Source organism: Hippoglossus hippoglossus, chromosome 9 (genome assembly GCF_009819705.1).
Source record: "Hippoglossus hippoglossus isolate fHipHip1 chromosome 9, fHipHip1.pri, whole genome shotgun sequence".
Classification (NCBI taxonomy): domain Eukaryota; kingdom Metazoa; phylum Chordata; class Actinopteri; order Pleuronectiformes; family Pleuronectidae; genus Hippoglossus; species Hippoglossus hippoglossus.
In genome coordinates, this window is record NC_047159.1 from 9122950 (window position 1) to 9136863 (window position 13914).

General features: G+C 45.1%; 1 protein-coding gene across 2 annotated transcripts in view; it reads left to right on the forward strand.

Annotated features, from left to right (window-relative positions):
* The first annotated feature begins 3027 nt into the window (after positions 1-3027).
* efna5b (ephrin-A5b) overlaps positions 3028-13914 on the forward strand; it is a 96027-nt gene continuing 85140 nt past the window's right edge. For both annotated transcript variants that reach the window (XM_034595362.1, XM_034595363.1), the window contains exon 1: positions 3028-3626. In XM_034595362.1, the coding sequence (XP_034451253.1) occupies positions 3502-3626 (125 nt within the window). In that variant the 5' untranslated portion in view covers positions 3028-3501. The remainder of the gene's footprint in view (positions 3627-13914) is intronic.

Here is a 13914-nt window from a genome sequence, read left to right on the forward strand (position 1 = left end):
TCTCATAAAACACATCATTTGATCGCTGATAGTCCGTGTTAGTATTGTTTTCCTTCACACTAATCAATCAAAGAGAAAAATAAACCCAGCCTCTTTTCTTTGGAAATAGAGTTCAAGCCATCGTCGCACCACTCTGCTGGAACACGCGAAGGGAGGCGAGGGAGAAAATAGGCCCGCGTGAGAAGTAATCAACGCAGCCCACTATGATAGTGACAGCGGGTTAAGAAGGGGATGGCGGGGGAAAGCTCTGTTTCTGTTCGAGAGAAAATGAAAGCAGCTGGGGGTATACTCTGTGTGCACTCGTCAGTTAAATATGCTTGTTACCAAGTGTGTTTTTGTATGTGTGTGTGTGAGACGGAGAGAGCGAGAGCGTGAGCGAGAGGGAGGGAGACGGGGAGGGAGAGAGAAATGGGACGCAGCAGGAGTGGAATGCAGTCATGGCTGTAAAGTGGGTGTGAAAACAGCCATGTTCACTGACCTCCAGGCTGACCTCTCCCCACCCCTCTCCCCTGGTGGTTGATAGTGTCCTGTCTGAGTGTGTGTGTGTGTGTATGTGTGTGCGTGTGTGTGCGTGTTGCAAAAAAAAATGCTTGAAAAAATGTGTTTTTGTGATAAGACTTACCATGAGTTTGTGTGGTGGATGTAGTAGTGATGGCGTGCATGTGTGTGTGTTTGTGTGTGTATGTTTGTGTGTGTGTGGTTGTGGCGCAAGTGCCCTTGTGTGATGATAGCCGTAAGTGAACGGCCCTTAGTTTACACCATTCCAAGGAAAGAGGTCAAGAGGATTATCTTAAAATATTAGCTGCCCTCTCACCCTTTTCTCCCTCCCGTCTTCCTTCCTTCTCTCTTTTCTCTCCCCCTCCTAAAGCAAACAGCAAACAGCACCTGTTGCACAAGCACGGAAAAGGAACTTTGGACAAACTGCATTTGATTTTCTTGACTTTGCAAATATCAAAAATGTATGTAACCGTCATGTTAGTTGCATGAATTTACTACTTTCTTTATTTTTGTTTATAACCTTCTGTCTGACAAACACTTTTTAAAAAAAGTAAGAATAAATAAATATCTAAAAATCTCTTTAGAATCAGGTTTTCATGCCTGTATAAATTCTCTTTGCTTTTTAAAATGTTTCTGTATATTGGATTAATACTTCAACTCACATTATGGTGCCTGACCTCTAATGTGTTTATTATACAACAATTACACATTGTTTTCTACTTATGTGTCAAGTGGCCAGAAGAGAAAATTAAGTTGACACATTCTTCTAGAAAACTATTTTTCATCACTAATCACTCACCACACACACCTTTAAAAACAATACTGTGCATATGGACTTTTCCACCTAACACTCCTAAATCTGGAGAAATATCACAACTCTTTCTAAAAACACACGAAGCCAGACGCTCCGCGCTCTGAATCCACATGAAATTATGTTACAGTTATTTTCTTTAGGGATTTCCCACCTGAATTTTGGGGGCCTGCTGCTCATTTTCTAAAGTTTCATAAATCCTCCCGGTGAGCACTTGTCTGATTTAAGGCGACGACAGACGCGCCTCCCCTGGCGCGCACTCGAACTTGGATTTGTCCTCGGCTGAGTCAGCTATCCCGCCTGTTTGCCACTGCGGGGCGTCTGGGGCGCTGGAGCGGCGCCGCGGACCCCTTCAGCTCCGTGTCCGCTCCCCGCAACAGGCTGCACCGCTTCATCCATCTCCTGTCCCCGGAGCCTGCGTGGCCGTCGTGTCCCGGCATTACGCACATGGATATATCCCACATGCAGCTGAGAGACATCACCACCCTCTGCCTGCACTCCTCCTCCTAAAAGAACAGATGTGACCTGGAGTAGAATTCCTTATAATTAAAGATAAATTCTAAGGAATATTTTTTATAAATTACTACAACTTACAAAATAGTAGATGCTATTAAACGATAGAGAAAAAAATTTTTTTTTATCATTTTCCCCATTCATAAATATATATGTATATATTTAAATACAGACCTATTTTTGTTATTAGAAAAAAAAAAGATTGGAATCGAGTTAAATTGAATTGAGACCCAGAGTCACTGGAGCCATGGTTCTCTCTGGTCCGTTTGCATATAATTAAATAGCCCCGCGCGCACTTATCGGACGCATCTGACAGTGGAGAGTCAGATGCCCCCCCATGCCCCCCCTCAGCTCTACCTCTCAGTAATTGAATTAGCTCGGTTTTAGGCGGAGGTGGGGGGGGGGGGGGGGGTTGGCTTTGTTCGAGCGACGCCCATTCAAATATTTCCAAACCAATGGGACTCTCCCCCGCTCCTCCGTAACCAAACCCACTCGCTCAGTCGGCGTTTGGAGGCTGCCTGCTTGTTGCCCCGCACCTTCCTGCGCGTCCCGGCGTTTTAACACCCCACCACCCCCAAACAACCCCCCCCCCCCCCAAAAAAAAAATAAGACGCAAGAGAAGAGGAAGACCGCGCGGCGCACACGCACATGGGGGAGAGAGCGCGAGGCTTTTTTTTTTCTTCCATTCCTGCGCGTCGCACGATGGCTCATATATGAGGAGGACACTTCGGGATGTGGACATACTCAAGTGTCTCCGCGGAGAGAAGCGCATGAGAGAAGGCAACGCCGCGTCCGACTCCTCCGACACCGAGACGGACTCCTCCCCACCTCGGCCGTGACACCTCCCGGTAAACCGCCGAGAAAAGGATAAGTGTGTTTGTTCTTCCCCTGACGCCGGAGAGCGACTCTGACGCCGCCATTCACCCGCCAGTGACTCATTGTATGGCTTTAAAAAGTTAGCCTGGAGAACATGGACATCTGACGTGCGCCACACGGCGTCATTGGACACATAGGGCCCCTCTCTCTCTCTCTTCCTCTCTCTCTCTTCTCCATCACATCTCGGACTGGCTCACCCCCTGCCCGTTGGCTTTGGAGTAAGAAGAAGAAGGAGAAGAAGTGTTGAGCAGTTGTCACTCGCCCTGACACGGGCTGCAACCAGGAGCTTTACCTGCCCGAACACCGGGGACGTTACCACACCACAGGAGACCGCTTGCCTGTTGTGCCGATGCGCATTTGCTGATCTCTGTGTTTCGTGCACGTTCTGTCAGACCCACCTCGGATTTGTCAGAGCTTGACATCCCCGCACGAAATAAAGCCCATGAATCATCTGGACCCTCGCCCTGCATCAGAGTGAACAAACGCAGTGACGCGTTGGTGCTTTTTTTTTTTTCCTGTAGCTTTTTTTCCTCCTCAACCCGAACAAGTGTCATCTCCAGTCTCCCCCTGAATGGTCACAATTCTTTTTTGGTGCCATTTTTTCCTTTTTGGCGTTTTACCCCCCGAGCCGCGCGCTGTTTGTTATCTGTGCGCGCGCTCAACCCAAACTGCGCCAGAGAACAACACACGGCCACATGTGAACGAGAACCCGTCACCTGTCCCGGCTGCAGCGCGCGACACGAGTCGACTGACTGACCGACCCAACACCGAAGAGGAATACGTGCCGAAGTTTCGCTGTAGTGATGCTGCAAGTGGAAATGGTCATCTTTGTCTGCCTGGTGCTGCTGATGTGTGTTTTCAGCCAGGAGCCCAGCTCCAAAGTGGTGGCGGACCGCTACGCCGTCTTCTGGAACCGGACCAACACCAAGTAAGTGGCCTCGCACACCGGGCAGCTTCACCGCGGAGGAGTCGGCGATGTAGTCCGTCTCCTCCGCGCGTCCGCATGGATCACGGGGTTCGCAGGTTCTCGCTGTGGAGCACATCGGTGTTTATTCTCCGCAGTGAGGGCATAATGCCAGTAGCTGTAGGTAGAGAGCCCGTAGCCGGGAGCAGGAGTGTAAAAGGCGACTTTGTCTTTTTTTTTCTGTAAATACGTGGCTGCTCGTAAAGCGCGTCCCCCGAGGAGACTATAGATTAGAACCGTGCGTAATGAGGCCTGATCATGTGTTGGGTTGCTTCGCTTTAATCTGTGTCAATACTCCTGATCTGAGGAAAATCCAGCATCTCATTGTGAAACACTACAGGTACAGAGACAAGAGCAGTAAAAGGCTGTAAAACCCCGCAGCGTTATCTTGTGTTGTTTCTCTGCACCGGTGGCTGGATATTTACACAACCCCACTGGACCCATTAACACCAGAGTCTAACTGGTCTCAACAGGGCCACACGGCAAACACGGTCCACATCAGCACAAAATCCACAAAGTCCATTTACTTTAGTAAAAGTGGCCCTTCAGTGCCGCACTTCAGTCTGCGTAAAAGGCTCAGTGCCTTTATTTGGAAAAACTTCAGTTGTAGGCGCACGGGCCAAACGTCTAGACCGGTGTAGTGAGCTTTTCTACGTGGGTCTGTGTGTTTGTTGTGTGGATTCATCACTGGAAAGGAGTGTAAATATTGCCATCAAGAGCATAACGTGCCTGTCAATATTAAAGAGCTGCTTCACGAAATTCAGTACAGTTTCCCTGATGCAATTTACTGGGCTTATACGGCGGTCTCAGCACTTCTAGAAGTATCTGAAGAAGAGATTCATGAATATTACAGGGGCAGGGAATTAGCCTCCATAAAGTGAAACACACTTAAAAGCTGAAGAGGAATATTAAGATGATTTTAGGTGAGAATGTGTCAGTGTTTATGGCCCTTAAAGGAGATAAAGTTGATTTTCTGTTAACATTTAATCCTTAACATAGTCATAGAACTAGACTTTTTAAATGAGGAGATGTTCTCTTAAGAACTCGAGCAAATTGTTATTAATTTTGAATGAATGATATGAATTCAGATATTTTCCAGCCAGTGCAATACATTAGGGTTATTTTAAACTGTGCAACATAATAAAATACAATGTAATGCATCTAAATACGTGACATTTAAAGCACACTGTTGCAAACTAAAAGAATCCAGTGACATTTGGTCGAATAATAGGCCCGGATTTATTTGCTAAAATAAAAACCTAAAGAATGCAAATAAATGCTGGAAAATAAAACCCAGTGCAGTGACTGTATAAAACTGAGAGAGGGTGTCGTTAAAGTAAGGGCAGTGGTGGCTGCGCTGTGTGGAAACTGGTGACTAACCCTTTAAAAAGTTGTGAAAACCTTCACTCTGTTGAACACAGTTTCCCTCAAAAGAGTTTCCCTCAATAAACAAGTTTCCTTTATAACTTTTATTGCACTTTAAAAAATATAAATATAGCTTTTTTTCAAATAATTTAAATATTTCCAAATGTGGAGGACTTCAAATTGTTGTTTTCACTCTATTATTTATATTAAATCAACGTGAGAAGACTCGGCAAAATTCTGGAAGTAGTAACGTGAAGACTTGGTGTACCCTTGACTCCGAGGGGGTCACGCTAGGGGACTTCAGCAGAGTTAAAATTTGAGTTCCTCAGATGTGCTCCCAACTCCTCTCTGCTCGGACAGCCTCGAGTGGCTCAGCGTTCAGTGTGCGTGTTTGTCGACACAGCATTTCCCACTGAGAGTCCCTCGCGGAGTCAAGACTGTATACGGCCTTGTCCCGGGCTTATTAACTCTAAACACTGCTGCCGGAGTTTACAGAGATCTTTCACCCTCAAAACTGCCAACGACACTTAGTGTTTGTTGAATAAAAACCCTCCGCTTACACCCTCCGACTGTGCACAAAGCCATTAATAGCACACGCCAAATTTGTTGTACAACTATTTATATTCAGCTTGAAGTTTGGGAAAACATGATTTATTGCTTGAAGCGATTAGTGGTCAGGGGTACAAACGGAGGGCTGAGTGTGAGCGCTCTCCTGAAGTCAGGGCCGGTCTCGCAGGGGTGCAGAGATCCTCGGCGTGATATACCATAGACCATGACTGTTGTGGTCTGGGTCTCTGCTCTGACTCTACCCTGGCTGTTTATTTATGGAGCGCTTTCTTCAATGGAGGCAAACACAATTTTGAGTTAAATCTTGATTTCTCCCCTTGATAGACCTGCTTCAATTAGAGTGTACGTTTTTTTTTTGGGAGGGGGCAAAAAAGCTTTGACTTGACTTGCTGCTCAGTTAACTCGATCTCTTCCAGATGTGCTGACAAGTTTTCCTAGTGTCAGTGAATTTAAGTAAATCTCAATCTCAGATCTGACACATTAACACTGTGAGACAGAGAGAGAGAGAAGAGAGGAATCAAGAAGTTTGTGACCCACTAGTCTGCGTTCACCGTTTCACTCTCCGTGTGTCCCCGGTAAAATCGGAGAAATAGATAGCTTCCCGAGCCTCATCTGTTTCTGACGCTCTGACTTGCCTGAGGAAAGGAAACAGGTTTTCACGGAGGCTGTAATGCGGCTAACACCAGTCACTCCGTTCTACTTACTCTAAATAGAGTTTGTTTGACTCTCACCCCTGCAGGGCTGAGGGAAGGGAGCCAGAAAAGGTAACATAACAGCAGAGAGGAGACCGGGAGAGCGAGAGAAGGCAAACGTGTCTTATCGATGACTCAGTTGATAAATATTGAGTCCCTTTCTTCATGCATTACCGTAGAAAGGCGGGCAGGCCTGCGTCGCCTTTGTTCTGAGGAAGAGTCAGCAAGAGTGCGGCTGTTCCAACTATTTAAACTGTGAACGCCCCAAACCGACACAAAGTTACATTTCAGGTTAAGAGCGTAATAAATTTAAATCAATAATAAGTAATTTGTCTTAAATGATGTGAGCAGGTAACTTAAAGGATCATTCCAAAAAAAAAATTCCCTTTACAGTCTTTCTTGTTGGGATCTGAACAAGGTCATTCAGGGCTTCTTTAGCTTTTTCCAGAAAAAGCCATTTGTCACCATTCATTTCTACAACGTATGAAATTGCAGCTTCCACAATTTTTTTTTAATTGGCCACACTGAAGTTGGATTTTGCCTTAAAATCAGTTTTGATTGTGCCCAAGTGGGGTATTTCACATCAGATGAAATTGATCTAAAAACTGTTTTACCAAAAAATGGCACATCTATTTCACTTTTTAGTGGGTATCTAACTACAAATAAAAAAGTTAAAAAAGCTTAATAAAGAAAAAGAAAATGTTTTAAATAAGGGAAAATGTAATAGTCCCATCACACGTTGCTCTGTTTTATGAGAAAAGATGTGGAGAAAGTGTTAAAAAGTTGTAGACAAAAATAAACGGGTTGGGTAGAAACTCCAGAGGTCACTTCTGACAAAACCCAAATGGGTGTAGAGACTTTTTAACTTTGATTATCAGACATATCAGATGGTAAAAATGTTTTTGCTTGTTAATCTCTATTTGTTTTTCCACTGGTCAGAAATTACAAGCAACCGGTACATTAGCCTGGAATTTTATCGCTCTAAAGTATTGTGACGTGCGTGAGCTGTGCCACAGTTGTTTCTTCTGGGTGTTTGTGTTGTTGCTGATGTGGGTATAGGGACAGGAGGGGGTTTCCTGGCTGTTGATTCTGGCCTCGTTCCGCCTTGTGTTTCACAACTAGTTCCAGAAACGTCTTTATTATTCAGAATAACACTTTTATCCTCCACTTTGTTTACTCATCTCTTTAACGCATCCACACTTTCTCCTTTTCTGCATCTGGTTAGATTTTCTTGGCGGTTTTTCCATCAGCAGTGATATTTTTAGGGTGAGCTGGGAGAGGAATCTTGGAGTTTAATCTGTCCTCAGAGAGTTCCTTTAACTTGAAATAAGTTGAGATACAGAGGGACGTCTCTCTCTGCGGACTCTGCTATCGCGCCCACTCTCTTTGCTTGTGAATATTTATTCTAATGAGGAGACAGACGCTCTGATGATGTCTCGGCTGTAATGCAGAGGAGAGGGCCCTGCCCTTTCTTCTTCCCCGTTTTCCCTTCTCTCAGCGCTCTCTCTCTCTCTCTCCCTCTCTCCCTCCCTCCCTTCTTCTTTATCTCTTCTTCTTCCCTCTGTGTGTTTCTTCTCGCTGTGCTCGGAAAACAATTAGATATTTCGGGAGTCCCTCCACAGTTGATGGTGAAAAAAGACACGCAGAGGTCAGACGCACTCTGTGAGCAGCTCGGGGAGGAGGTCACACACACAACAAACACACACACACACACACACACACAAACACGACGAGGGATAAACGAAGCAGAAAGTTGGCCCGTGAATGACAAACTCGTAACTGGAACTCTCCTTGAAGTGGAAGTTGTTATTAACATAAACAGTTTGGCTTGGTTTGTGATCATGGTAATTGCTCAAGGTGATATGTATTTTGCTGCATAATTTGTAGTGCGACAAACAGCCTGGGAAGCACTTTTCTGTCACGCTGCCTTGTGGGTAGTTTTCACAGTTCTCCTTACAATGCACTGTAACTGGAGGCCTGCACGAAGTAGTTGTGTAGCTGGTATCAAACTTTCTTTTGTTGCAGTCATGTCTTTGTCTGTGCAGGTTTTTGTGTTTGAGCATGCATGCATATGTGTGTGTGTGTACCCATGGGCATGAAAAGTACCAAATGAGCCATGAGGTCATATAGCGCTTGTTTCCTCTCCTTCAGACTCATATACCAGAATAATTACATCTTTCTCCTTTGGACGTCTCATTATCTGTCACAGACCAGTGGAACGAGAATAAACGTCTCGTCAATCTGTGCTTTTATGTGTGTGTGTGTGTGTGTGTGTGTTTGTGGGTACGTGTGTGTTGAGGCTCGTACACATGGAGGTGGGGTTGTGCACAACAATCTGACTTTAACAGATGTGAAAATCATGCTATTACAATATTTCGTTTTATTTTATAATTAAAATGCTGGAAACCTGTAATTTTAATGATTAAATGTACATTTGATCTCTAAAGTGGATAGTGTTGCCCCCACGCTAGTCCATTTTTTTCTACTCTCTCGCTCTAAGCTGTTTTACTCACTCCGCCGCTCTGCCTCTCGTTTCCTTTCTCCTCCTCCTCCTCCTCTCGGAGTCTGTGGGCTGATTAGTTCCCGTTAATGACCCCTTGCTCTGTCATTCTTTTATGCCCGTGGCACTGGCAAGCAACGAGCGCTGGCCGAGCTGCAGGGACAGCGAGTGTTGTGGTGGGGGGGTGGGGTGGGGTGGGGGGGTGGGGTGGGGTGGGGCGGGGGGGACACACATGCAGAGACAGCGAGAGGCAGAAGATGCAGAGAAATAAACACACAGCCCCGGCCTGGAGAAAAAGCAGAAAACTGCAATAATGGTGTTGTGAGACGTAATACTTTTATTAGCTCTAAATGGGACTGTGTTTTCTCACCAGACCTGTAAATGCACTTTCCATTTAAATTAGATTTTTTTTTTCTCCCATTAACTAGAAAATGAGCCCAGCAGGCAGTAGTCAATGCGTAGTCAATGTGCTTGGCAGAGCAGCTGTTCCTCAGCGTACGGTGGGAGAGGGGGATGACTCTTGGCCGTGACCCTTGTGGAGGTGCTATGTGGCGGACAGAAGCAGCCCTGTCGCCAGGGGTGGACATGCGGGCGTCTGAGATATGCTCATTATACTGAAGAGAAAAAAGCCTTTGACTATATACATAAAGAGGAGACACTATAAGAAAGCCTGGATTGTTGGTTATTTATATATTTTTAATGATTTACATTAGTAGTTACTGATTTATATCTATACATATTTAATTATTTGTTTTAAAATATAGCATTTTTTGCTTCAGCAGGGGGGATTTATTAGTTTGTTTGTATAAAAAGGTATATTCAAACATTTCATTTTACTCTTGAACAATTGACACAGGGTTTTGACCTCCATTTTGGTGATTAATTTCCCGAACATAATAGAAAAACAACCCCAGTGTTTGCTCATGATTAGATAATATTCCTCAGCCTGACCAAGGTTAACTGAGTTAAAATACCAACATCTATTAGGTTCTCCACTAAAGAGCATGGACAGGATCTCTTATTTTAATGGACGATATTCAACAGCCGATTCATTTCAATCGTGCATGTTTCCCTCCCTTGCGTTGGGGGGGGGGGGGGGACCATGGTTTTAATGTCCAGGTTTTTATATTCAGAGTAATCCCTCCAAGGTCAGACGCAGTGCTGAAACTCAGCTATCAGCGGAGCGATCTGTCTTTTAGCCCTCGCTCAGGCCGGGGCCTGCAGCGCAACGCTCCGTATAGCTCGACTTGGAAACAATAAAGTATTAACCAGCTTATGCAACACCCACATGTGCAAAGCTTGATGCAGGACCATGAGAATGATCAAAAATATTTTTCTCTTATTTGCTCGCTGGACCAACTAGATACATGTGTTTATTCAGGGGCATTTTTCTTCTCTATCCCGACTCTGGCTGCCTTAGTTTCGCTCTGAATTTCAAAGTTGTGGAAAGTTTTTTTTTTGTTCGTCCTTCCCCAACTGTTTCTTTATTTTTCCTAAAGTTACTCTGTGCCACCCCAGAGCAGCTGTGGGAACATGCCGTCCAAAGTTGTATTTTCGCTGTGATCACTCGAGTAGATTTGTGGTTAATGTGAACATAGTAGACAGAGAAGGAAAAAGAGCTATTTTACTGCCAGGTTAATTTGACTCCCATCATAGAAAGGAAAAGCCTGTTTCTATAAGACCCCCGACAGGAGCGATTGACAGGAATACAGGATTGCTGCAGGTCCAACAGGGGCCAAAATACCAGTTCTAAAAAATCCAGCAGTCGTACATGATACGTCCTCGTTCATGGCTGAAAATGGCGCTACCATATCCGTCTTCAGCTCCTCTGCTCTCCTCTGTAAGATGGAGGCTTAGAAGCAGCTGTTACTGTAGTAACGCTCGGCTGATCTATCACCCCTGACCAGAAAGTGGCGCTACTGAGAGTGGTCTGATAGCCCCTTTTGCCCTCTGCTTCTCAGCCAAAAGCATTGCAGTCATAGAGAGAAGGCTACATACATTTGCTTGATTTTAAACTATAGCTCCTTTTTTTGCTTTGGTTTATTTGACCTCGTTAAACTCATTTACTGTCAAAGTCATATTGGATTTACAGGACCCACACTAGAGCAAGTAGGGGCCAAAACCTGATGGGTTTATTTTCTCTCTCTCTGTCTGTCACTGTTCACGATTTCAGCTGGAAAATGTGACGGGAACGATTGAGACTGTTCGTTTTTTGTTTTTTTTCTTTTGCCAGACACATTTTCCACAGATAATTCCATTCATGGGAGGCTGGCTTCGGACCTTACACTGTCGTTTTCCTTATTTAACTTGGGGGAGGCTTGCGGGGGAGAGGCTGGATGTTTTTCTAGCTGGGCAGCAGTGTGGAGAATAGATCCCAGAAGAGAACACATCTCCAACTAATTGACGGCTTGTAGCCTGTTGTAAATGACTCATGAGGTAATTCATCGTCACAGACGGACGGCTGAGAGACTGGTTTTCCCTTTGCAAGTTTGGAATCCACTGGTTTTATTCCCGAACTTTTATATCTGCAAATATAAAATTTTAGGGAATCATAAAAATTTGCCAGACACGGTGAAATCACCTCCTCACACGTGTGTCGTGAATGGTCTTAAATGGCTTCTCGTGTTTTTGTTTTTGTTGGAACAGACGTCTAAAGGTGACGTGAATTCAGCCAAAAAGACCAATTGATTGCTTGGCCTTGTTTTTAATATGAATTAATTAATAAATACAATCAGACAATGTTGCTTTCACTTTGTTACGTCTACCGTTGTGGTTGGACTTGCTAATAATAAGCTAGCTTCATTAGCCTGTTTGAATTGACAGTAGAGAAAAATACTAGCAGCCAATACCCCTCCACCTCACTCCTTCCCCTGAAATGCTGGGCCAGGAGAGTGAAAGGCGGCCATTGTTCTGCCGCCTCTGTCCACTCCACAGCCGAGGCTTAAAGTAATGCATGCGCTTTAAACGGACAGGGGGGGGGGCAAAGGAGAGGAGTGAGGGAGAATGGCGTGAATGGCGAGGGGGAGAAGGAGAGAGCTCAGCTGAAGTTGTAGTTCGCTTTCAGACAGATAAAAGGGAGGAGAGGAGGAGTATAATGCGAGCGCCAGACACAAGGGGGAGAGGCATGTAGTAGCCAGGGGTGACACACGAAGAGGTGGCGGTTTCTCTCATTTCCAACTCGTCCATCCTCTCTCATCTGCCTCCTTCCACGCCATCGAGCTCATCAACCCCCCTTCCTCCACGTTTGTCCTCGCCAAGGTTTAAAGATGCATGTGTCTCGCTGTCTGTCTCGCCAGCCCCCCCGCCCCTGGCAGTGATTGGTTTATTGGTGCTGGTTCTCCAGGGGACAAACTCTGGGGTCTTCACCCTGAAGAGGTGTTGTCTTTGCAGGCCGTGGGTTGTGTGACACCGGGGCTATTTTCACCAGAGACCGGATTAAGCCTGCTCAGGTTTAGACCCCTGCTTTGTTTCCTCTGACACTGAAGACTCCCACACACAGGACCTTGTTTACTTGGGAGCCGCGGTACCAAGTTGCATCTTGGTCTCATCTGCTGTGACCCATTGCACACGTTGCCCTTGAAGGTGAATTTTCCGCTGAGATGCACGTGTCACAGTCGGAATGCCAGGGTGTGTGTGTAATGTAGCGGCTTAATGAAGGGTTTCATTTCAAAATGCTATATATCTGCCGTAGGGACAAATTGGTCCAATAAGAATGAGCTGCTTTTGTCCTTTCGTCCTCATAAAATGATGCATCTTCTTTCACTGGGATGAATAATGTGCATAATTATGCATGATTGCAGTTCACATAGTCGATATCTCATTTTGAAACAAATCCCTTTGTATTTGTCTTCGACCCAGCTCGTCTCTCTGGCTGCATCAGTTTGAAGGCTGGGGTTTTAATAAGGCTAAGTGGGAATTTGACCAAAAATGAAATGCTAAATTAAAACTGTTTCTAAATCTATCATACCGTAGATTAAAAAATGTCTCATGTCAAAATTTTAAATGAGCTAAATTGAACTTCAGAGACTATTTTGGCATGAAAAGCTCTTCTTTCACATTTCGTCCCCTGGCTCCACGGCTTTCATTAGACAACAGATGCTTGTCTGATCTGAGCTCTAAGAAGAATCTGTAACCGAGCGGATAATAAATCATGTTTAAAAATGTAGAACACAACTGAATCTGACGTCCTCTGTCCAATCTGGGTTTGATGTTCATGCGAGCGAGTGTTTTGCGTTTGTGGGTACCCATGTTCGTGTGGCTACATGTGGCCATGTCCATGTGTTTGCTGGCAACTCGTGCACATATACATCTGCTTGGGGATATTTATGTGCATGTGTGTGTGTGTGTGTGTGTGTGTGTGTGTGTGTGAGTGTGTGTATCCCGGACTGACCTCTGCTTCGAGGCCTGCTTTAATGAAACAGCAGAAACCCACACCCTTTACTACAGCAGAGCACAGCACTATTCTTGACCCAATTCTCTGGGAGCGCTTCTCTGGGAGCTGCTTGATAGTTTTCCCATTTTGTAAAGTTGTATTATGTGTGTGTCTGTGTGTGTGAGTGAGTGTGTATGTCTGTCTTTGTTTACGGTTTCCCTGTGTGTAACTCTACTGAGTGTGTTTTTTCCCCCGAAGTAAAAAACGATTGATCCCCAGAACGTGTGATGAATGCCATCTTCACCCTCTCCTCTCATATGAGCGCAGCCTTGACTGGTCCGGCTCAGTCTGAACATTATCCCACATAACCAAATATGACACCCCAAACAACATAGTCTGACAAATATACGCAGACACACACACACACACACACAGACACACACACCACTCTTGTTTGGATAGGGCAGTTCATTATTTCTTTAGCGAGGTTCAAGTTGCAGGAGATGTGGTATTTATTCTGCTTATTTATTTTCTTCCTCTAAATCAGCGAGCAGTGAGCCTTGGAGTGCAGCAGCCTTTGAACCGCGGCCTATCCCATGACTGCAGCCCTGGGTATTAACCCAGAGCCACTGAGAGGCTTAAAAAGCCATCAGCTCATTGTCCGGAGACACAAAAAAACCCCTTCCTCCAAAATCCCCCCCCCCCCCCATCCTTCTCTTTTCTTTTACTCCTTCCCTCCTTTCTTAAGAATGCTTT